Raw genomic sequence first — 24,830 nt, 5'->3', positions numbered from 1 at the left:
TTACATGATCATTTGTCATGCAGCTGCCTGTAGCATGTTCCCTAATTGTCCCTCCACTTTCCACCTGGCCCCTTAAATTCATTTATCACACCAGAAATGTAGTAATTTAAAAAATTACAACCTCACTGCTTGTTAATCCCTTTGTGGGTCATTATTACATTTAGACTTAAATCCAGACTCTTCTCCTCAGCTTCCAGTGTTTGGGACCTTTGCTGATATCTCCTGACCTTTCTATCTTTACCAAGAGCCATTTTTCACATTAAGTACCATTTGTCCTTTCTGTGTGTGGGTCACACAAAACTCCTTCTCACCTGTGAGTTTGCATATGTTGTTCCCTCTTCCTGGAAGGCAGTTCTTCTTGCACTTCGGAGATCTATGTGTTTCTTATCCTTCAGGGATCATCTCCCAAAGAAATCTCTCTTATAATGCAGGGTGGATAGTTTTATCATATAATAAGAGTAACAACTTCTGTGTATTGGTTCACATGTCTAGACTCTGTTATTGGGTAGATTCACTACAGTTTCCAAAACATCCAATAACTTGCCTTGTATATGGAAGACACACAATAAATATTTATTGAATGGATGAATTAATCCAAGAGGAGATCAATAACAGATCTTTACTGTTTACTAATTCCTAGATCTACCTGAAGTCTACCTAAATCCTCCTGGAGATGGATACCTTCCCATTGTGATTGTGACTTCAGTCATCAGCATTCTACCTTTCCTCTTCCTCCTTATCTTACTCCTCTGCCGGTGCTGGTGTCGAGCCAAAAGCAGTACGTCCTGGAGGGGGAAGAGTTAACCTGGGAGGAGTGTGGGGAGGGGCTTTGTGGGTCCCCTACCAGGACTCTGATCATGGACTCTCTGTAGGAGCCACTGAGGATGACACCAAGAACCAAGTGAATGATAACAGGTAGGAAAATTTGGACTCTCTGAGTAGAGGATGCTGTGTCTGTCTCATTTCTCAGACCTACCTTAACGCGTCTATCTCCTTTCCCTTAGCTCCAGCGCAGACATGGACTCCCAGGAAGAAAATCAACGTACGAGGAGTGAGAAGTAGGGGTAGCCAGGGTGGGGAAGATAGAAGGCATCGTAGGAGAAGCCGAGAAGGTTGGGGCAAACCTCACCGGGCGTGGTGTCACTGCCCTTCCCCGATTTCAGTCACCCATCTCTGGACGGCAAGACTGGATAATCTGAAGGCTCTTCTGGAAGCCTATCCTCTCCTCTTTTCTTGCAGATGATGTCTCAGTGGATATCCTGCCTGAGGAGGACAGACAAATGGACATGCATGTGAGTCTTTCTTCCTTCCCCTGCTCCCTCCCCCAGGTGTCCTCCCCTCACTCTGTATCTTCATGCTGGCAGGCCCACCCAGAGGAAGACCCACCAGAGTCTTCCGAGTCTTCTGCTCAGCTACACCAGGACCCCCTGACAGGGAGCGGGGATTCACTCCTGTCCTGCACCATTGAGGATTCCTCAAAATGGCCCTGTGTGTATGCCACCTTCACCTTGTCCAGAGAGCAGAGCCAGAACTGGCTGTGTGGACTCCAGGGTTCAAGTGCCCCTTAAGGAAAATGGGGCTTCATGAGTTGTCCTACTCATGTACCCACGCCACTCATCACCTTGGAGCCCCCGCAAAGACTCAAGAATAGAGAAGCCTTGTCAACCATGAAGAAATCTGGGACGCATCACATATCTCTCAACGGATTCCTGGTTCCTTGTGTATTTACCCACTCATTTGCTTATTTAACAAATGTTCACAGAAGTTGACTCTTTCTTTGGACCTGTGCTGACGATATACATATTAGTAAGATACGGCTTCTGGTCTTTTTTTTTTTTCCTTCTGTTTTGCATATTGGTTTTTATTTCAAATCAGTGTCAAAGAGAACAATTGCAAAAATAGGACAAAAACTCCAATTTACCCTTCACTTGGCATAGCTTCTGGTCTTAAGGAACTCATGGTCTACTGAGAGAGGCACATCACATGATCTGGCCCTTAGCAAAGAGGGAGCAGGCACTGAGGATGAGTTGGGTCACTGAGCAGGAGCGGCTGTCCAGGCGTGTTTAAGGAGAGCTCACTGGTACCAAATACAAGGAGAGGCCAAGAAGTAAGAGGCGGGCTTCCCTGGTGGCACAGTAGTTAAGAATCCGCCTGCCAATGCAGGGGACTTGGGTTCGAGCCCTGGTCAGGGAAGAGCCCACATGCCGCGGAGCATCTAAACCTATGCACTACAACTACTCGGCCTGCTCTCTAGAGCCTGTGAGCCGCAACTATTGAGCCCACGTGCCACAACTACTGAAGCCCACGTGCCTAGAGCCTGTGCTCCGCAACAAGAGAAGCCACTGCAATGAGAAGCCCATGCACTGCAAGGAAGGGTAGCCCCCCCAACTCGCCACAACTAGAGAAAGCTCGTGTGCAGAAACAAAGACCCAACGCAGCCAAAAATAAATAAATAAAATTTATAAAAAGAAGTAAGAGTCAAGTTGGGCAAGGAGGAGGGCCTTTTCTGGCGGTCCAGTGGTTAAGACTTGGCACTTCCACTGCAGGGGGCGCGGGTTGGATCCCTGGTCGGGGAACTAAGGTCCTGCATGCCACGTTACAAAAAAATTGGGCAAAGAGGCAGTTCCTAGTGGAGTTTCAGTCTAACGTTCTAGGAGTTTCTGAGAGCTGAAGCCTTTGGAGCAGCAAAAAAAGAACAAGGAAATGTTCTTTGTAAAGGAACCAAATTGCAATAATTCAACTACAGAAGAGTTACTCTTGGGGAAGGGAATGATGCAGAGGGTGTTTAGGCCGCGGGGCTTATGGTTTTCCCCTAGTTTTGGTGAACTTCCCCCTTTAGTTATGCAATTAAAATAAATAGAACACAAACTTAAAAGCTTTTGCACAACAAAGGAAAACGTAAACAAGACAAAAAGACAGCCCTCAGAATGGGAGAAAATATTTGCAAATGAAGCAACTGACAAAGGATTAATCTCCAAAATTTACAAGCAGCTCATGCAGCTCAATATCAAAAAAACAACCCAATCCAAACATGGGCATAAGACCTAAATAGACATTTCTCCAAAGAAGATATACAGATTGCCAACAAACACATGAAAGGATGCTCAACATCACTAATCATTAGAGAAATGCAAATCAAAACTACAATGAGATATCATCTCACACTGGTCAGAATGGCCATCATCAAAAACAGGGCTTCCCTGGTGGTGCAGTGGTTGAGAGTCTGCCTGCCGATGCAGGGGACACAGGTTTGTGCCCCAGTCCTGGAGGATCCCACATGCCGCGGAGCAGCTGGGCCTGTGAGCCATGGCCACTGAGCCTGCGCATCCAGAGCCTGTGCTCCGCAACGGGAGAGGCCACAACAGTGAGAGGCCCGCGTACCGCAAAAAAAAAAAATCTACAAACAGTAAATGCTGGAGAGGGTGTGGAGAATAGGGAACCCTCTTGCACTGTTGGTGGGAATGTAAATTGATACAGCCACTATGGAGAACAGTATGGAGGTTCCTTAAAAAACTAAAAATAGAACTACCATACAACCCAGCAATCCCACTACTGGGCATATACCCTGAGAAAACCATAATTCAAAGAGTCATGTACCACAATGTTCATTGCAGCTCTATTTACAATAGCCAGGACATGGAAGCAACCTAAGTGTCGATCGACAGAAGAATGGATAAAGAAAATGTGGCACAGTCCATTCATACATCTGTAGAATATACAATGGAATATTAGCCGTAAAAAGAAATGAAATTTGAGTTATTTGTATTGCGGTGGATGGACCTAGAGTCTGTCATACAGAGTGAAGTCAGTCAGAAAGAGAAAAACAAATACCGTATGTTAACACATATATATGGAATCTAAAAAAAAAAAAAAAAGTTCTGAAGAACCTAGTGGCAGGACAGGAATAAAGGTGCAGATGTAGAGAATGGACTTGAGGACACGGGGAGGAGGAAGGGTAAGCTATGACAAAGTGAGAGAGTGGCATGGACATATATACAGTACCAAATGTAAAATAGATAGCTAGTGGGAAGCAGCCACATAGCACAGAGAGATCAGCTCAGTGCTTTGTGATCACCTAGAGGGGTGGAATAGGGAGGGTGGGAGGGAGGGAGACGCAAGAGGGAAGAGATATGGGAACATATGTATATGTATACCTGATTCACTTTGTTGTAAAGCAGAAACTAACCATTGTAAAGCAATTATACTCCAATAAAGATGTTAAAAAAATAAATAGAACACAATCAAAAAGAGATGTGAATGACAGGAGAGGAATTGGAGTTGGTATTAAAAATAATTCAGTAAGTTTTGATGAGAGGAAGTAAAGAAGAAAGTGAATGGTAGGGTCAGTGAAATGAGGCCAAGTGGTTTGGAGTGGAGAGTAGAAGAAATAGAGGGGAATTGAGAATGTGTGTTGATTGATGGAAACAGACCCAGGGAGAGCAGTAATGTGGACGGTGTTGGGGAGTGACATTTGGTGGGAGAGCACAGTAGTAAGAGCTCCGAGTCTAGAATAGCTGGGCTGATTAGGGTTCAGATTCTCTTCTGCACCCGCTAGCTGAATGATCGTGTACACATTTAAAAATTATTCTCTTCAATATCCTGTAATAATCCATAATGGAAAAGAACATGAAAAAGAATATATATACGAGGGACTTCCCTGGTGGCACAGTAGTTTAGAATCCACCTGCCAGGGTAGGGGACATAGGTTCGATCCCTGGTCCAGGAAGGTCCCACATGCTGCAGAGCAACTAGGCCTGTGCACCACAGCTGCTGAGCCTGTGCTCCAGAGCCCGAGAGCCACAACTACCGAAGCCCGTGCGCCTAGAGCCTGTGCTCTGCAACAGAACCACCACAGTGAGAAACACACGCGCTGCAACTAGAGAAAGCCCGCATGCAGCAACGAAGACCCAACGCAGCCATAAATAAATAAAATTAATATATAAAAAAAGAATGTATGTATGTATAACTGAGTCATTTTGCTGTACACCAGAAACTAACACATCTTCAGTCAACTACCATTAAAAATTAATAAAAAGATAAAAATTTAAAAATATAAGACAAGGGACACCAAAGATTGCCAGCAAGTCGCTAGAAGCTAGGAGAGAGGCACGCACCAAGTCCCCCCAACTCTGCCCTGACCTCCACCCCGCAGTTCTCAGAAGGAAATCTGCCAGTATCTTGACCTCAGACTTCTACATTCCAGAACCATGACACAATAAATTTCTATTGTTGAAGAAACTCAGTTTGTGATGCTTTGTTATGGCAGCCCTAGCAAGCTAATATACCATCGGACTGGCAGAGATTGGAAGGCTGGGTAATCCCACATTTTTTTAAACTTTTAATTTTACATTGTAGTACAGTTGCTTAACAACGTTGTGTTAGTTTCAGGCATACAGCAAAGTGATTCAGTTATACATAGACATGCATCTATTCTTTTTCAAATTCTTTTCCCATTTAGGTTGTTACAGAGTACTGAGCAGAGTTCCCTGTGCGGTACATAGGTCCTTGTTGCTTATCCATTTTAAGTATAGCAGTGTGTACCTGTCAGTCCCAAACTGGGTAACCCCACACGTTGGGGGTACTGGGGAGGTGTGGGGATCCTCTCGCACTGTTGGGGGGAAGAAACTGGTGCGGCGAATGCAGAGTTCAGCTTGGCAGTAAGTAAGTGAAAGATGCACTTAAGAGCTGGCATTTGCTGTTGGGTGCATATTTCAAGGACATTTCACATGTCCACAGAGGCACACGTAGAATGATATTTAGCTCAGAATTGTTGATTTTGGAGATACTTGGATATCATGTGGCTGTCTGTTACTGGGACAGTGGAGGGATAAATGTGTTGGAAGCAAATCGATATTCTACAGATGTATGAATGGACTGTGAAATCTCGGCAATGGAGAGACGAATGACGTCCACAGCATCGCACAGTTTACGATACAGTAGACGTTTGCACGGTATGAAATCACGTTTTGCAGAAATGAACTAATTCACGTGAGATATTGTAGAGTTGTTCCTTGGAGATGGAGAAAAGAAATGAGAACTAAACGGCATACGTCAAGTAAACAAGGGAGAGACTCTGCCTAGATCCACGGGAACGTGTGCCAAACCAGAGGAAAGTGAGCTATTTGGCTCCCAGCACCCAAGCTTCACCTAGAAAAGCACATTTTCTTCTAAGCTCAAGTTTTCTCACCAGAATGGGACTAAAGCAGAACCCGTTTCTCAGGCTTGCGTGAGGTTCAAATGAGGGAATGCTTAAAAAGTGAGGAGTGTTATAAAGAGATTTGTGCATCCAAGCTTATCTTGCCCTCTAAGTCCCTGAATGATGTAACCCAGCGGTTCTCAACTGGGGGTGATTCTGCTCCCCCCAGGGGACAGGAGACGTTTTTTGGTTGTCAGAACTGGAGGGGGCGTGGTGCTAGTGACATCTAGTGGGTGGAGGCCAGGGATGCTGCTACCCCTATTAATACACAGGACAGACCTCCCCTACTGCAACAAAGAGCCACCTGGTCCAAATGAACTCATTTACGAAACAGAAATAGACTCACAGAGAAGACAAACTTACGGTTACCAAAGCGGGTAGCGGGTGGTGGTGGGGAGATAAGAGTTTGGGGTTAATAGATACACACTACTTATATATAAAATAGGTAAACAACAAGGACCTACTGTATAGCACAGGGAACTATACTCAATATCTTGTAATAACCTATAAGGGAGAAGAATATGAAAAAGAATATACATACCTACATATATATACATACATACATGCATTTATACATGTAAGAATACACATGTATATGTATGTATGTATAACAATTGCTGTGTGTACAAGTGAAACTAATACAACATTGTAAATTAACTATCCTTCAACTAAGAGAAATAAAAGATCATTAAAAGGAATCACCTGCTGAAGTTGGGCCATCCTGATCTGACCCCTATAATCTCTTCAGTCTTCGTTTTCTCTCACTTAAGTCCAGCTACACCAATCATTTTCTGGTTACATGAAAATGCCAAGCTCTTTATTTCTTTTCTTCTTTTTTTTTTTTTTCCGGTACGTGGGCCTCTCGCTGTTGTGGCCTCTCCCGTTGCGGAGCACAGGCTCCGGACGCGCAGGCTCAGCGGCCATGGCTCACGGGCCCAGCCACTCCACGGCATGTGGGATGTTCCCGGACCAGGGCACGAACCCGTGTCCCCTGATTGGCAGGCGGACTCCCAACCACTGCGCCACCAGGGAAGCCCCAAGCTCTTTATTTCATCAAGACTTTAGGGCAGGCTGAACGTGCTGCCTTTCCTCTATGAATATTTCTTACCATCAGGCATAACCTCAAACATCACCGCTCCAAAGAGAAGTTCCCTGAAACCGTTCTATTACAGAGATCTGTCAGATAGTGTTCTGTGTCAACACCTTGTTCAAAACACTTATCAAAGTTTCCATGCATTTTACCCCGGTAGAGATCTAAAATGCTGCAATAACTTCCCATTCTCCCTTCCCACAGCCCCTGATAACTTCCAGAGTACTTTCTGTCTCTATGAATTTGCCTATTCTGGATATTTCATATAAATGGAATCATATAATGTGTCGTCTTTTGGGTCTGGATTATTTCACTTAGCCTAATGACTTAAAGGTTCATCCAGGTCATAGCCTGTGTCAGAATTTCATTCCTTTTAAAGGCTGAACAATATTCCACTGTGGTATGTATACACCGCAGTTTATCCTTCCATCAATGGACATTTGAGTTGTTTCCATGTTTTGGCGATTGTGAATAATGCTGCTGTGAACACAGGTATATATACAAATATCTGTTCAAGTTCCTGCTGTCAGTTCTTTGGGGTGTATACCCAGAAGTGGAGTTGCTGAATCATTCACTAATTAACGTTTTGAGGAAATGTTTTCCACAGCGGAGGCACCATTTTATACACCTACCAGCAAAGCATGAGGACTCCAACTTCTCCATTTCCTCACCAACATTTGTTAATATCTGTCTTTTTGATAGAGCCATCCTCGTGGGTGTGAAGTGATATTGTGGTTTTGACTTGCATGTCCCTAATGAGTGCCAGGGAGCTTCTGGGAGTATCAAAACGCAGACGATGCCTCACTAGGCAGACCTGCTGGGACACTGGGCTGGTGACAGCGAGATAAGCCAGGCTCCTTGGAGCTTGTGTGCAAGTCATTCTACTGAGGGGACGCCTCCAGCTTGATGAGTCTCAATTAGGAAAAGCCAGGCTGATGGGGGAAGGGAGGAGAGCATTCTTCATTCCGATCACATCCTGTATCTCTGCTCCAGCCCGCACCCAGGGCTTCCCTCCTGGGCTATACAGCTCAGGACAGGCCGAGAAACCATGTCCCCATCCATGGCTGCCTTCTTCTGTCTTGGTGAGTCAATCTGCAAAATGCTGAGGGATAGGCAGTGGGCTATGAGACAAAGAATTTTTTAAAAAATTGCATCAGTACAAGAGGCAAGAGGAAATTTTCAGGGCAGGAGGTGACCAAGGGTCACCTCATTTATTTGTTGGGTGGGAAAACTGGGAACCCAGGGAGATGGTGTTTGTTTGAATTACTCTAGTTTATTCATGGCTGAGTCAAAAAATAAATACAGGTCTCCCAGTGTTGGCTGCAACGTTCCCACTACTACATGCTGTTTTAATTTTCATTAATTAATTAAAATATAGTTGATTCACAATGTGGTGTTAGTTTCAGGTGTACAGCACAGTGACTCATATATATGTTCTTTTTCAGATTCTTTTTCTTATAGGTTATTACAAAATACTGAGTATAGTTCCCTGTGATAGAGTAGGTCCTTGTTGTGTATGGTTTCTTTTTATTTTTTATTAAACTGTTATTAGATTCTTTATAAAAGTTTATGCTTCTTTTTACAAGTTGTAAGAGGACATATAAGAAAACAATGAATTCTGTTCTAAGCCCCCCTTAACTCACCAACAGTAACCAATACTTGTTTATCCTTCGACATTTATCTTAATTTTTTAGTACAAACGTGTACACATACATACATAGAGTTTATTCTTATAAAAATAAGAACACATGGTACACATTATTCTGCAGCTTACTTTTTGACACATAGCAGTAGACATGTATAGTTTTTAATTTATTCTTTTAAATAGCTGAATATTATTCCACAGTATTTAAACATTTCCTTGGCTCTTCGCTTTTTTTGTTGTTAATTTTTATTGGGGTATAGTTGATTTACAATGTTGTGTTAGTTTCAGGCGTACAGCAAAGTGAATCAGCTATACATATAAACATATCCACCTTTTTTAAGATTCTTTTCACATACAGGCCATTACGGAGTATTGAGGAGAGTTCCCTGTGCTATACAATTGGTCCTTGTTGTGTTTTTTTTTTTTTTTTGCGGTACGCGGGCCTCTCACTGCTGTGGCCTCTCCCGTCGTGGAGCACAGGCTCCAGATGTGCAGGCCCAGCGGCCATGGCTCACGGGCCCAGCCGCTCCGCGGCATGTGGGATCCTCCCAGACCGGGGCACGAACCTGTGTCCCCTGCATCGGCAGGCAGACTCTCAACCACTGCGCCACCAGGGAAGCCCCCTTGTTGTGTTTTAATTTTTAATTTTGTTTAATGTGGATTTGGTATCAAGGCTAGATTACAGATTTAGCTTGTCAGTAGCCCTCATGGTACTGGTGCAAACAATTCTGCCATTTGTGACAATGTGGACGGACCTTGAGGGTACTATGCTGAGCGATATAATCCAGATAGAGAAAAACAAATACTGCAGGATCTTACTTATACATGGAATCTCAAAACCCCACAAAAGCAGAGAGTAGATTGGTAGATGCCTGGGGGTGGGGGAAATGGGGAGGTAGATGTTGGTCAAAGGGTACAGACTTCCAGCTATCAGATGAAGAATTTCTGGGGATCCAAATTATAGAATGATGACCATAGCTAATATACTGTAGCATATGCTTGAAATTTGCTAAGAGAGTACATTTAAATTTCTCACCAAGAAAAAAAAAAGATAATTACGTGAGGGGATGGATGTGTTAGTTAGCTTGATTGTGGTAATTATTTCACAAGTCATCATGCTGTAAACCTTAGATACATAAGCTTTCTGCTTGTCAATTAACCTCAATAAGGCTGGAGTAAGAGTCCCCCTTAACAGGACTGGGGGTGGGCTCAGATGCGTTTTTACTGTCTTCTCCGTATCAAGCTTTATTCTGGGCACGTGTGTGCATTATTTCCTTATTTCTTCAAAAGAACTTTATCGCTAAAAGGACAGAGGCTCCAAGCGGCTAAGAAGGAAGGAAACAGTTGGTGTTACTGGGGATAAGAGTGTATACTATGAACACAAACTGCCTCTCATTCACTTAGTCATTCTGTAAAGACACTCATGTCGCACTTACAGATATGTTATTCTATGTTTTTAAACGGACACTTAACTCATTTAATCCCCATAACAGCCTGATGAAGTAGGGCCTACTATTCCCATTTTACAGGTGAGAAAACTGAGGCCCAGAAGGATGAAGTATATTGTTTAAGGTCACACAACTATGGCTCGAATATAAACTAAGGAATGTTTGCACCAACTCCACATTCTTTACCACGGAAATATGCTGCTAGTGTTTGAATCTACCTGATCGTGGACCTCATGGGACCTACTATGCAATATATGCTGTATATTATTTGTTGTTTACCTGAAATTCAAATTTCACTGGGAGTCCCATGTTTTTATTTGCTAAATCTGGCAACCCTAGTGAGACTTAAACTGATAATGCTACTAACTGAGCAAAACGGTTAAAAAAAAAAAGAGTCTTAGCTTGAGAGAAAAAGGGCAGTTCAACCTAGAGAAGAATTAGTTCAGTTAGAAGAGAAAATGGGGGGAAGGCACCTCCAAGGAAAAAAGTGGAATTTATAGATTATGCAGTTTGATAGATGTGTAAAGTTACGTGGAAAGGCTATTGAAAATTGTGGAAAGAATTAGATATAGGTTCAAGGAACACTGTGGATGGAAATAAACCATACAATTATTGATCCTAGGGAAAATAAATAGAAAAATAGTATATAGGTACATTATAATGCTCAGGTGTGAATAATATTTGCACAGTCATAATAATGACTTAACCAAAAAGCACAAAATAGGGAGAATATTGATTTAACCCAAAAGCATAAAATAGGGAGGAATCCAGTATTAATGCACCCTGAGAGCTCTTGACTTATGATTTAATGCAAGACACCACATCGGGATCTAATATATGGCATGGTGATTATAGCTAATAATACTGTAATATATACTTGAAAGTTGCTAAGAGACTAGATCTTCAGTGTTCTCACCACTGACAAGAAATAGCAACTATGTGTCGGGATAGAGGTGTCAGCTAGTACTATGGTGGTAACCATCCTGCAACAGAAAAATGTCTCAAATCAACACTGTTACACGTACACCACGTTATATGTCAATTACATCTCTATGAAACTGGAAAAAAGTGAGAGCCCCTTCTAGCACACAGCTCCCTTCTCCTTCCAGCTGTGTGAATGGGGAAGTGTACCGCAGGGAGGTGGGGGGTGCGGCAAGGAATCCCTGTTCAGCTTTTTAAAAATTGTGGTAAAATAATACACTTCACATAAAATTTACCATTAATGACGTAGTCCACTCACAATGTTGTGCAACCAACACGTCTCTCTAGTTCCAAGGCCTTTTCACCACTCCAAAAGGAAATCTCATACCCATTACAATCACTCCCCAATCCCCCCTCCTCCTGGTACCCGCCACCCCCACATCTACTGTCTCTGGACAGATTGATCCACTCTGGATGTTTCATATAAATGGAATCATACAATCATGGCCTTTTATGGCTGGCTTCTTTCACTTCAATTACGTGCACGTGTGTCTTTGAAAAAAATTTATGACGAAAGCGAACACCTGAAACTAACACGTTGTTAATCAACTATACCCTCAACATAAAATAACAATTAAAAAAAGAAGAAGAAAAGAAAGCCAATGCATGCAAGTTTCTCATCCCCGTGCCCAACACGCAGGAAGTGTGGATTCATGCTGAGGTCCTGGTGATTGACCTTTTGCTTCTTTCCTCAGGGCTGTGTCTGGGGCAGGTGATACAGGCTCAGAAAGGTGAGTCCAGATCCCTCTTCTGGGTTCAGCCAGCAAGAGGGCAGGAGGGGGTGGGAGAGCCCAGGAGGGGGCTCTGTTGGAAGGTGACTTCTGCTAGGCTCTGCTTCCCTTCCAGGCCCACTGCCCAAGCCCTCCCTCCAGGCCCGGCCCAGCTCCCTTGTGCCCCTGGGGAAGCCGGTGACCATCAGCTGCGAGGGCCCTCCAGGCGCGGACTTGTACCGCCTGGAGGAACTGATATCCCGGAAGTATTTGGACCAGGCGGAGCTCTCCATCTCAGCCATGGAAAAACGCTTCGTCGGACGCTACCGCTGCTCCTATCAGAGCGGGAACAGCTGGTCTCCCCCCAGCAACCAGCTGGAGCTGGTTGCTACTGGTAACTGGGCGTGGGGTGTGGCTGGACTTGTAGCCGCAGGGCTGCGTGGTACTCAGTTCTGGGCTCAGACAGAGGGGGTTATGATGACGGTAAATCCAAAGTCCCAATCCAAAATCCCAGAGGGGTTGGGATTAGGGTGGGGCAAGCGAGGCATTGGCTTTAAGTGCTAAATTTAGGTGCCAAAAAACTCAGTAATCAACATAAGTAATACGTTAATGCAATATCTTAAAAAAAACCCAAATCAATGCAAAAACATCCACGATGTACACAATACCGCAATTTTAAGTAAAGACAAGTTCCAGGAATGCCATTCCAAGCCACATCCAAACCTGACACAAGACGAAAAATGCGTACCCCTCTAGCCACATTTTTGCATTGGAAAAAAAATTTTATTTCTTTATTGGTTGCACTGTGTGGCATGCGGGAGCTTAGTTCCCTGACTAGGGATCCAGCCCATGCCCCCTGCAGTGGAAGCGCGGAGTCCTAACCACTGGACCGCCAGGGAAGTCCCACGTTTATGCGTTTTTATTTTTATTTTTTGATGGAATAAAATGTTCTCAGCTTATCCTTTTCTAGCTAATGCATTTTTAAATGATTATTTTCTGAAGTGGCTTTAAAAAATACTGAGTTTGCTTCCATGAAAGCAAGGAGAGTAAAATGAAAATGAATCCTGTTTATTTTTTGTATAAATAAAATAAACTTAAAGTGACTTTTAGTAATCTACTTTTAAGCTTTTCAATATTTTTTCAGCTATGTTCATAGCGTGGAAAAAATGAACCATAAAAAGCCATAAAAGCGTTTTGAGCCTTTTGCCTCCAATTATCAGGCAGCTTTTACTCTTGTGAGTGCTGCGTGCCAGGCGTGGATCAGGATGCTCTGATGGTAATAATAGCAAGTTATACAGTAGCGTAGGTTCATGTTTCAGACTTCAACGTGGCTCCCCTGGGCACAGTTGGATTCTGTCTTTGTTTAAAATCTTGATATTTTGTTCCCTGTAAATGTGTTTGCATTCATTTTTATTTTAAAATTTGCATTAAAATAATATTTATCTTGATTATGAAGGGTTTTTTTTTTTTTTCATCCGAAGAGAGTGCCTAGCTTGCCTCACCCTAACTCCTGACTACTTGAGGTACAGTGGTCCACCAGTGTGCCTTGGGGGCTGACTCAAATACTATCTTTTTTTTTTTTTTTTTTTTTTGCAGTACGCGGGCCTCTCCCGTTGCGGAGCACGGGCGGAGCACAGGCTCCGGACGTGCAGGCTCAGCGACCATGGCTCACGGGCCCAGCCGCCCCGCGGCATGTGGGATCTTCCCGGACCGGGGCGCGAACCCGTGTCCCCTGCATCGGCAGGTGGACTCTCAACCACTGTGCCACCAGGGAAGCCCTACTATCTTTTTTTGTGTGTGTGGTATGCGGGCCTTTCACTGTTGTGGCCTCTCCCGTTGCGGAGCACAGGCTCCGGACATGCAGGCTCAGTGGCCATGGCTCACGGGCCCAGCCGCTCCACGGCATGTGGGGTCCTCCCAGACCGGGGCTCGAACCTGTGTCCCCCGCATCGGCAGGCAGACTCTCAACCACTGCGCCACCAGGGAAGCCCTATCTTTTTTTAAATTTTATTTTTAAAAGAAGATAGCTTATTTATTTGTTTATTTATTGGCCTCACCACACAGCATGGGGGATCTTAGCTCCCCCACCAGGGATCAAACTTGCGCCCTTGCCCTGGAAGTGCAGAGTCTTAACCACTGCACCGCTGGGGAAGTCCCCCATCAAATACTATCTTCTCATTATTTCCCTCACCACCCTACTTAAAATTCCATCTCGATTTAAAAGGGCATTCATCATTATCTGGTATGCCACACATTTACTTATCTATTTTTTTCTTAATTTATTTTTATTTATTTATTTTTGGCTATACTGGGTCTTTGTTGCTGCGCGCGGGCTTTCTCTAGTTGCGGCGAGCGGGGGCTACTCTTCGTCGCAGCGTGCAGACTTCTCATTGCGGTGGCTTCTCTTGTTGCGGAGCACGGGCTCTAGGCGTGCGGGCTTCAGTAGTTGTGGCTCGCGGGCTCTAGAGTGCAGGCTCAGTAGTTGTGGTGCACAGGCTTAGTTGCTCTGTGGCATGTGGGATCTTCCCGGACCAGGGCTGGAACCCGTGTCTCCTGCATTGGCAGGTGGATTCTTAACCACTGCACCACCGGGGAAGCCCTACTTATCTATTAGTTGTTGGCTATTCTTTCTTCCTGATGGGATTTTTATTTCTAGAGACTAATACATAATAGTTGCTCAGAGGAAAAAATTGTTGAATGAATGAATGCGCCATAATTATCAGACAACTTTTTTTTTTTTTTTTTTGCGGTATGCGGGCCCCTCACTGTTGTGGTCTCTCCCGTTGCGGAGCACAGGCTCCGGACGCGCAGGCTCAACGGCCATGGCTCGCGGGCCCAGCCGCTCTGCGGCATGTGGGATCTTCCCGGACCGGGGCACGAACCCATGTCCCCTGCATCGGCAGGCGGACTCTCAACCACCACGCCACCAGGGAAGCCCTATCAGGCAACTTTGGCTGTTGTGAGTATGGCTTTCCAGGCGCGGCTTGTGATGCTCCACGATGACAATAATTATATCAAATTACATAGTAGGATAGGTTCGCCTTTAGGAGCAGACAGCCTGGAGCCAACCTCCATGATTGCAGATTCCAGCTCTGCCACTTATACTATCCTGTGACCTCGGACGAGTGATTCAGCATTGTGTACTTTAGTTTCATGTATAAAGTGGGAATATTTATAGGGATGAAGGCATAGGTCTTTGTGAGGATTCAGTGAATGATATATGGCATGGTCTAGGAACAGCACCTGGAATCTGGCACTCTAATACGTTTACAATATAACTATTGTATACTGTAATACAAGCTTACAGTATAATATCAGGTTAAGCTAGTTTGTTACTACCATTATATTTTGGGTGCTTGCTGTGCATTCTGTATTCTGTTAAATGCTTAATACATATTGTCTCATCCAATCATTCCTATTTCATAGAAGAGAGCACGGAGGCACAGATACAGGGGGAGATTCGTCCAGCCCCTAAGCTGCAAAACCAGGATTTGAGCCTGGGTACCGTGATGTCGCTCCTGTCATGCTCCCTTACTGCTTTGTGAGCTGGTGGTGGGAAGAGTAGCTTCTCTAGGCTGGATACAGCTGGAAAGTTCCCTAGCCTGGAAAGAGGTGGGAGAACCTTCCCATCCCCACAGCTGAGACACTGGCCACCATCTTTATTTATTTATTTATTTATTTTCAGTTTTAATATATATTTTTTTTTTTTGCGGTAGGCGGGCCTCTCACTGTTGTGGCCTCTCCCCTTGCGGAGCACAGGCTCCGGACGCGCAGGCTCAGCGGCCATGGCTCACGGGCCTAGCCGCTCCACGGCATGTGGGATCTTCCCAGACCGGGGCACGAACCTGTGTCCCCTGCATCGGCAGGCGGACTCTCAACCACTGCGCCACCAGGGAAGCCCTAATATTTTTTTAATTGAAGTATAGTTGGCTTACAATGTTGTGTTAATTTCTGCTGTACAGCAAAGTGATTCGGTTTTATATATATATATATATATATATATATATATATATATATACATTCTATTTTTTAAAATATTCTTTTCCATCATGGTTTATCATAGGATATTGAATACAGTTCCCTGTGCTACAGAGTAGGACCTTGTTGTTTATCCATTCTGTATATAAAAGCTACATTTGCTAACCCCAACCTCCCACTCCATCCCTCCCCTAAACCCCCTCCCCCTTGGCAACCACCAGTCTGTTCTCTATGTCGGTGAGTCTGTTTTTATTTCATAGATATGTTCATTTGTGTCATATTTTAGATTCCACATATAAGTGATATCATATGGTATTTGTCTTTCTCTTTCTGACTTACTTCACTTAGTATGATAATCTCTAGTTGCATCCAGGTTGCTGCAAATGGCATTATTTCATCCCTTTTTATGGCTGAGTAGTACTCCATTGTATATATGTACCACATCTTCTTTATCCATTCATCTGTTGATGGACATTTAGGTTGTTTCCATGCTTTGGCTATTGTGAGTAATGCTGCTGTGAACATAGGGGTGCATGTATCTTTTTGAATTAGAGTTTTGTCCGGCTATATGCCCAGGCATGGGATTGCTGGATCATATGGTAATTCTATTTTTAGTTTTCTAAGGAACCTCCATACTGTTTTCCACAGGGGCCACCATCTTTAATACCAGAGTTTTCTTCTCTCCCAGGAGTTTTCACCAAGCCCTCGCTCTCAGCCCAGCCCAGCACGGCAGTGGCCCCAGGAGTGGACGTAACTCTACGGTGTCAGAGCCAGTATAGTTTTGACCAATTTGCTCTGTACAAGGAGGGGGACACTGGGCCCTACAAGACACCTGACAGGTGGTACCAGGCTGATTTTCCCATCACCACGGTGACTGCTGCCCACAGCGGGACCTACCGATGCTACAGCTTTTCCAGCAGATCTCCATACCTGTGGTCGGCCCCCAGCGACCCCCTGGAGCTCGTGGTCACAGGTTAGGGGTGCAGACCAAACCTTTTCTCCCAGCCTTCACAGGCCCTGGTGGAAGCTCCAAGGGGAGGGACCAATAGGCATGAAGAAAGTGGGAGGGCAGGAGAAGACAGAGGCTTTGGAGGGTGTATGAGGGTCTGAGTGCTGCTGTAACAATTCACCATGAATTCACGGGTTTAAAAAATCACAAATTTATTACCTTACAGCTCTGGAGGTCAGAAGTCAAAAAGGGGTCCTGCGGGGATAAAACAAAGGTGTCAGCCAAGGCTGACTGGAGGCTCAAGGAGAGGTTTCTGGTGCCTTTTCCAGCTTCCAGAGGTGCCTACATCTCTTGGCTTCCATGGTCCATTGCTTCATCATCAAAGTCAGCATCATAGCATCTTCTAATCTATCTCTGACTCTTCCTCCTTCCTGCCTCTCTCTTATGCTTTTAAGGACCCTTGTGATTGGACCCACCCAGGTAGTCCAGGGTAATCTCCCCAGCCCAGGATTCTTTTTAAAAAAAGTTTTATTGAAGTATAGTTGATTTACAATGTTGTGTTAGTTTCAGGTGCACGGCAAAATGAATCAGTTATACATATACATATATGCAGTCTTTTCATTTACTTTATTTTTATTTTTTAAAATTTTATTTATTTCTTTTTTCTTTTTTTTTTTTTTTTGCCGCACTGAGTGGCACGCGGGAGCTTTAGTTCCCCAACCAGGGATCAAACCTGTGCCCCCTACAGTGGATGCACGGACCCCTGGACCACCAGGGAATTCCCTACTTTATTTTATTAATTAATTAATTTATTTTTAGGCCGGACCATGCAGCATGTGGGATCTTAGTTCTCCGAGCAGGGATCGAATCTGCGCCCCCTGCATTGAGAGTGTGGAGTCTTAACCACTGGACCACCAGGGAGATCCCTTATTTTTATTTAAAAATTTTTTTTAAATTTTATATTGGAGTACAGTTGATTAACAATGTTATGTTAGTTTCAGGTGTATAGCAAAGAGTTTCAGTTATACATATACGTATATCCACTCTTTTTAAGATTCTTTTCCTATACATTACAGAGTATTGAGCAGAGTTCCCTGTGCTATACAGTAGGTCCTTATTAGTTGTCTATTTTATACATAGTAGGGTGTATGCATCAATCCCAATCTCCCAATTTATCCCTCCCCGCTTTCCCCCTGGTAACCATAAGTTTGTTTTCTATATCTGTGACTCTATTTCTGTTTTGTAAATAAGTTCATTTGTACCCTTTTTTTAAGATTCCAAATATGAGCGATATCTTGTGATATTTGTCTTTCTGTGTCCGACTTATTTCACTCAGTATGACAATCTCTAGATCCATCCATGTTGCTGCGAATCAGCCCAAGATTCTTAATCATATCTGCAAAGTCCCTTTTGCCATGTAAGGTACCATAGTCACTGGTTCTGGGGATTAGGATACTGTCATATTTGGGAGGCCATTATTCTGGGTATACACATTAAGAAAAATAAATTTTATTTATTTATTTACTATTGTTATTTTTTTTGCGGTACGCGGGCCTCTCACTGTTGTGGCCTCTCCCGTTGCGGAGCACAGGCTCTGGACGCGCAGGCTCAGCAGCCATGGCTCACAGGCCCAGCCACTATGCAGCATGTGGGATCTTCCCTGACCGGGGCACGAACCTGTGTCCCCTGCATCGGCAGGCGGACTCCTAACCACTGCACCACCAGGGAAACCCTAAATTTTATTTATTTTTAAAATTTTTTTGGTCATGCTGTGCAGCTTGCGGGATCTTAGTTCCCCAACCAGGGATTGAACCCGCGCCCTCAGCAGTGAAAGCATGGAGTCCTAACCTCTGGACCACCAGGGAATTCCCAAGAAAAAGAAATTTTAATACTATGAATAATGCCTTGTGATTTGTCTAGGTAAAAAAAAAAAATCCACAAGCAAGCAGCAAGGGTGGTGGGAGAGGAAAGCGGGGCTGTGTTTTATTCCTTAGGCAGTTCCCTTTTCTCCCCACATGGGATGCCTGTCTTTCCCCAGATGTATCCCATAGTTTCTGTCTCCTCATCTGCTTCCCAGGAGGCAAGAGCCCGGTCTGTTCCCAGGGAAGGCAGATAAGACGGCAGGTCACAGAGATCCCGAAGAAAGGAAAGCACTGAGGTTTGAAAAGCAGGGAAGGCAGCTACAGGGAGTGTCATTAATCAGCCCCAGAATGTGCTAGGTGTGCCTTTCAAATGCTATTTAACGCCCACGACAGTCCAATGATGGAAGCGTCTTTATTTTTGTTTTCCAGGTGAGGAAACTGGGTTTGCTCAGATCCATACCTAACAGAGCACAGAATTCTCTCTCTTTTCTTTTTCTGATTTCTCAGGGACCTCTTTTACCCCCAGCTGGTTGCCTACAGAACCACCTTCCTCTGTAACAGGTAAGTTCCAGAGGATTCACTCTGGTTTCCGTGGTATAAGGCACATGGACCCCCTTTTCTTTCTCCTCTTTGTCTAGATTTCTCAGTTTATTTCATTTGCCTCTTTCACAGATTTGCTTTATTTTTAAAATCCCTTATTTCTGCTTGTAAAGAAGGTATAATAAATGTATAGATATGACTATCCTGTCCCACATCCCCACCTCTCTCCAGCCTTTCGGGGATGGTTTATGATGTCTAACCTGTAGAAGAATAAGCAGAGTGGCTTGTAAAATTGTAGATTCCTGGGCTCCAGTTCTGAGTCTCTGATTCCATTGATCAGTGGTTCTCAGACTGTAGTGGGCTTGAGAATCACTTGGAGAGCTTATAAAGGACAGATTCCTAGACCCCTAGAGTTTCTGATTCAGAGGGTCTGGGGTGGGGTCCAATAATTTTCAAGTTCCCAGGGGATGCTGATGCTGCTGGTCTGAGGATGCTACTTTGAGAACCACTGCACTACCTTTTGTGTGAGCCATGGTCTTCCCAATTTTCATGGCATCTCAGCTGCTTCCGGCGGTATCGGATGTCAGCCTGTGTCTTAAGAAATTGTACTCTAGATCTTCCCTGGTGGCGCAGTGGTTAAGAATCCACCTGCCAATGCAGGGAACATGGGTTCGAGCCCTGGTCTGGGAAGATCCCGCATGCCGCGGAGCAACTAAGCCCGTGTGCCACAACTACTGAGCCTGCGCTCTAGAGCCCATGCTCCACAACAAGAGAAACCACCGCAATGAGAAGCCCTGCACCGCAATGAAGGGTAGTCCCCGCTCGCCGCAACTAGAGTAAGCCCGCACATAGCAACAAAGACCCAGTGCAGCCCAAAATAAATAAATAAAATAAATTTAAAAAAAAGAAAGAAAGAAATAGTACGCTAGGCTGTGACATCTCGAAATGACACCTGACACCTCATTCCTTATTAAGCCACTCAGAAATAGAAGGCAGTCTATTTTGGGCTTTTTGAGTTTGTCTTTCCTGTGTGTCTGGGCAGTGTGTGTTAGAGAAATGGGTTCCAGGGAGACTGGATATCTCAGAAGGGGTATGGAGAGAAGGGACTTACTGGGCAAACCTGACATTACCCAATTCCTTATAATCCTCTTGCTTAGAATTCTCAGAAGCCTCCAAGAAACTGAACCACTCACTTGTGAACGAAGTTTCCACCACTGGTGAGTATCCAGGCACCCAGAGCTCAACATAAAGGAGTTGGAGGATTGGGCTCTCTTCCATCGTCTCAGGCTGTAGGCTTTTTTTTTTTAATTTTAAAAAAGTTTACAATGTGTTTCTACTGTACAGAAAAATGAATCAGATATACATATACATATAATCCCCTCTTCTTTGGATTTCCTTCCCATTTAGGTCACCACAGAGCATTGAGTAGAGTTCCCTGTGCTCTACAGTAGGTTCTCATTAGTTATCTATTTTATACATAGTATCAATAGTGTATATATGTCAATCCCCCTCTCCCAATTCATCTCACTCCCCCCTTCCCACCTTGGCCTCCATACATTTGTTCTCTACGTCTGTGTCAGGCTGTAGGCTTTTAATCTGCTTCTCAAAACCACCTGATTCTTCCCAGGAAAGCCCTTGGTTTGAAAATGAGGATGGGATGGAGACGGGCTCTGAGCTTGGGGGCAGAAGAGTGTTCTGGGTAATGTGGCTGTTTCCAAGATGGCAGCACCAAGGCTATCATGGGGAGACCATTGCTCATCCCTACAGATTGCTCTTCTGACTTGGCTCTGATCCGTGTGTGTAATCTTGTTCCCATTGCTTCCAGGCACAGCCCGTGCTTCAGCCCCAAATAGATCATAGTTACCTGGACACAGTACATTTTTCTTATTCCTCCAGTCCAATGCACATATACTTCCTTTATGCTGCCATTCTCTTTGCCCTTGGCTTCCCCAGAAAAAAGTCTCCATTTCCCCCAAGATGAAAAACCTTTGACAGATCCCCAGAAGACAGGTTAGATATCTCCACTGCGTCCACACAACTCTAGCTTTTTTTAGGTTCCTGATGCCAGCAGGGTCCTTCTAAGACCCTGATGAGATTCCTCCTCACCCTCTGTTCAAAACCTTTCTGGGTTCCCAGTCACTCTCAAGACAGATAGGAAAACTGACTCATACATGTGAAGTCATTTGCCCGAGACCCTGCATCTAATAAGTGATGGGTCTGGGGTTCAAACTGGAACACCCTGACTCTACAGTTCATGCTCTTCTTATAACCCTGGAATTCCAGCTCCCAAGTGCATGTGTTCAGGATAGCGGTAGAAACAGGGGTAGGAGAGATGGTTCCACCCCTTTACACGTATCCTTTTTGATTCCCAGAAACTTCTAGGAACATCACCGTCCTTCCAAAGGAGTCAGACCCTCCAACTGGTGAGCAAGTGTCCTTCTCTGGACCAACTTCCTTTCCCCGTCCCATGTCTTTACCCAAAGCTGGCTGCTTTCCCTACACAGAAGCTGCAGCTCTGTGACCTTGGGTTCTGGTGTGTAAAGTATGAAGTGGAGGGGGGCTGTTAGTGTGTGGAGCTCCGAAGTGGGCAGGGATCAGGTGTGAAGGTGACCTTCTCAAAGGTCAGAGAAAGAAAGATAAATGTCATCTCTCTCCCCTCCCATTACATCAGTCTCTTCTTCCACAATTAGCCAAATAACCAGGTAGTGTCTGCGTGTGGGGTGAGGCTGTATCAGAGGCCTGTGAGGGGGTGTATGGAAGAGGTGATGCTTAGACAATTGGGCTTATCTGATCCTAACCCTTGGTGAGGAGGAGAGGAACCTTCTAGAAAGGAGATTGTCATCTAGCTAGCTGGGAGTAATAGAGTCTCAGATGAGGGATACGGCTATGAGAAACCCAGTATGTATGTGGGTCCTGGAGATGGGCTTTTTTTGTTTGTTTGTTTTTTTGTTTGTTTGGCTGCACCGTGCTGCATGTGAGGTCTTTTATAAAAAAAATTGATTATTTACTTATTTATTTTCTTTCTTTTTTTTTTGGTTGTGTCAGGTCTTACCTACGGCACGCGGGGTCTTTGTTGAGGCATGCGGGTTCTTTCATTGTGGTGCGAGGGCTTCTCTCTAATTGTGGCGTGTGGGCTTTCTCTCTCTAGTTGTGTCACTCGGGCTCCAGGGCACGTGGGCTCTGTAGTCGTGACACGTGGGCTTAGTTGCCCCACGGCATGTGGGATCTTAGTTCCCCGACTGGGGATCGAACTTGGGCCCCCTGTGGAGATGGACTCTTATCATCAGCTCCTGTCTCTCTTGTTCCTCCAGGTCTTGCCTTCCAGTATTACACTAAGAGCAATCTGATCCGGATATGCCTTGGGGCTGTGATTCTAATACTCCTGGTGGGGCTTCTGGCAGAAGATTGGCACAGTCGAAAGAAACCCCTGATGCATCGGGTCAGAGCTGTCCACAGGCCGCTCCCACCCCTCCCTTAGACCCCGAAGTCACACAGTTGTCAGGATGGGGGTCGACCAGATGATCGTAACTGAGGATACCATCATTAGAATCCCAAGGCTTGGTTGTATCTAAGAGATAGGTCATGGGAGTGGGGAGGGGACTTAGTGTGGAGGAGTGTGAGAGTAAAAGGATAGAGGCTACAGCTGTGGAAAAGGAGGGCGGTGGGGGGGGGTTGTTCTTCTTGGTACCCCATCAAGGAGCTGTTGAGTCAGTGTCTGTTTGGCTCTGTGTCCCAGGACTCTCTTTGTTGGGGATGGAAGGACTCTAGTGGATGCCATAGTCTCCTCACTGATAGCTTGCTCATTGGGGACCTTGTGGCACCTTAATTGGCCCATCACACTTGTCTCTTTCTTCAACCTTCCCTAATATGTGTTCCAGATTGACTTCTAATATTCCCCCCTCTCACAGCTGACCTGTTCTATCCTTTGCACAAAACTCTCCCACGTTTCCCCTGTGCCCACCCTGTGCTATTTTTTTTTCTTTTCTTTTTTTTTTTTTTTTTTTTTTTTGCGGTACGCGGGCCTCTCACTGTTGTGGCCTCTCCCGTTGCGGAGCACAGGCTCCGGACGCGCAGGCTCAGCAGCCATGGCTCACGGGCCTGGCCGCTCCACGGCATGTGGGATCTTCCCAGACCGGGGCACGAACCCGTGTCCCCTGCATCGGCAGGCAGACTCTCAACCACTGCGCCACCAGGGAAGCCCTAAGTGTGAGTTTTGAAAAGAGGATGAGATGTGACTTTTTATACAGTGAAGGAGAAGTATATTTTCAGGGTTTGTGTTGTATGTGTGTGTATAGAAGCATCAAAGTGCCAGGTACTTTTTATAAATAGTAAGTTGACAAGATGTCAAGATGTGATTTCAGTTCCCATTTGCTTAGGCTGATTGATAAGGGCAAACATAATATTACACAGTTTAATTTATTTTCAAGGGAGACAGAAAGAAAAGTTGACAACAGTTATCAAGGTTTTTCTCCTGTGTTTTGAGTAAAAATATCCAGAACGTCTCTGGCCAAAGATCTTTCCGTTTCAGCAAATCAGGGCAAAATAGAAAACACTTCTTACACACACACACACACACACACACACACACACACACACACTATGTGAGGTGATGGATATGTTAGCTTGATGGTGGTGATCATTTCACAACGTAAATGTATAACAAAATATCACACTGTACACCTTAAATATATAAAATTTCTATTTGTCAATTATATCACAATAAAGCTGGAAAAAAGCAGACTCTTGTAATAAAGCAAAATGTAAATACTTCTAGGGAAACCAAAGAAATAAAATCAGAAATTTAAAATCTCCCTCAGGAACTCCCACTTCTAGCTATCACAGGTGTATCAGACCAAACATCTCACTGAGAATAACTATAATAAACATTGGATTAAAATCACACAGCTATATCTGTCACTTATATATCAGCCAAGGCTACAAGGTCCCCCTAATGTCTGATGAATCCTGGTGTGCAGCGGGATGTCACCTCCTTCTACTGTTAGAGAAGAATTTTATTGGAGAGAGGTTTTAATATCTTTCTGATCTGGGTTTATCTGCCCTGATAGTTCTGAGACTTTTGTCAAGCTCTGCAATGTCTTTGAACTTCAATTCTCAATAGTATAGTTGAAATATTGTCCTTTTCACGGATGTGTGGTGGAGATTTCACATGTTTAATTATGTAGAGAATCTACTGTGACCTGGAGAATGTCCCTGACATTATTTAATTCTCATTTCTGTCTTCTTTATTCCTTTAACTCCTTTCCTCTCCACATCTCTCTCCCTCACCTTTTCCCTCTATTTCTCCAATTTAAAATAGAAAGTTGAGAATAACAGACAACAGCAAGGACCAGCAACCTGTGGCCAGTGGCTGAATCTGGCCCACCACTTGTTTTTGTCAATAAAGTTTTATTGGAACACAGCCCATTCGCTA

At 44.5% G+C, this 24,830-nt stretch overlaps 1 protein-coding gene across 1 annotated transcript; it reads left to right on the top strand.

The window, feature by feature from the left end:
• The first annotated feature begins 680 nt into the window (after positions 1–680).
• On the top strand, positions 681–24,830 carry GP6 (glycoprotein VI platelet). The gene is given in 13 exon segments (XM_082605962.1): positions 681–778; positions 873–915; positions 1,005–1,051; positions 1,240–1,292; positions 8,280–8,368; positions 12,056–12,091; positions 12,207–12,464; positions 16,737–17,021; positions 19,367–19,420; positions 20,557–20,616; positions 21,772–21,822; positions 22,711–22,874; positions 22,878–24,830. Coding segments are annotated over 12 exon segments (1,161 nt in total). The 5' UTR covers positions 681–778; positions 873–905; the 3' UTR covers positions 22,932–24,830.

The sequence above is a fragment of the Mesoplodon mirus genome (assembly GCF_964341445.2).
Source record: "Mesoplodon mirus genome assembly, chromosome: 19".
In the NCBI taxonomy this organism is placed as follows: domain Eukaryota; kingdom Metazoa; phylum Chordata; class Mammalia; order Artiodactyla; family Ziphiidae; genus Mesoplodon; species Mesoplodon mirus.
This window is presented reverse-complemented; position numbering and strand designations above follow the sequence as displayed.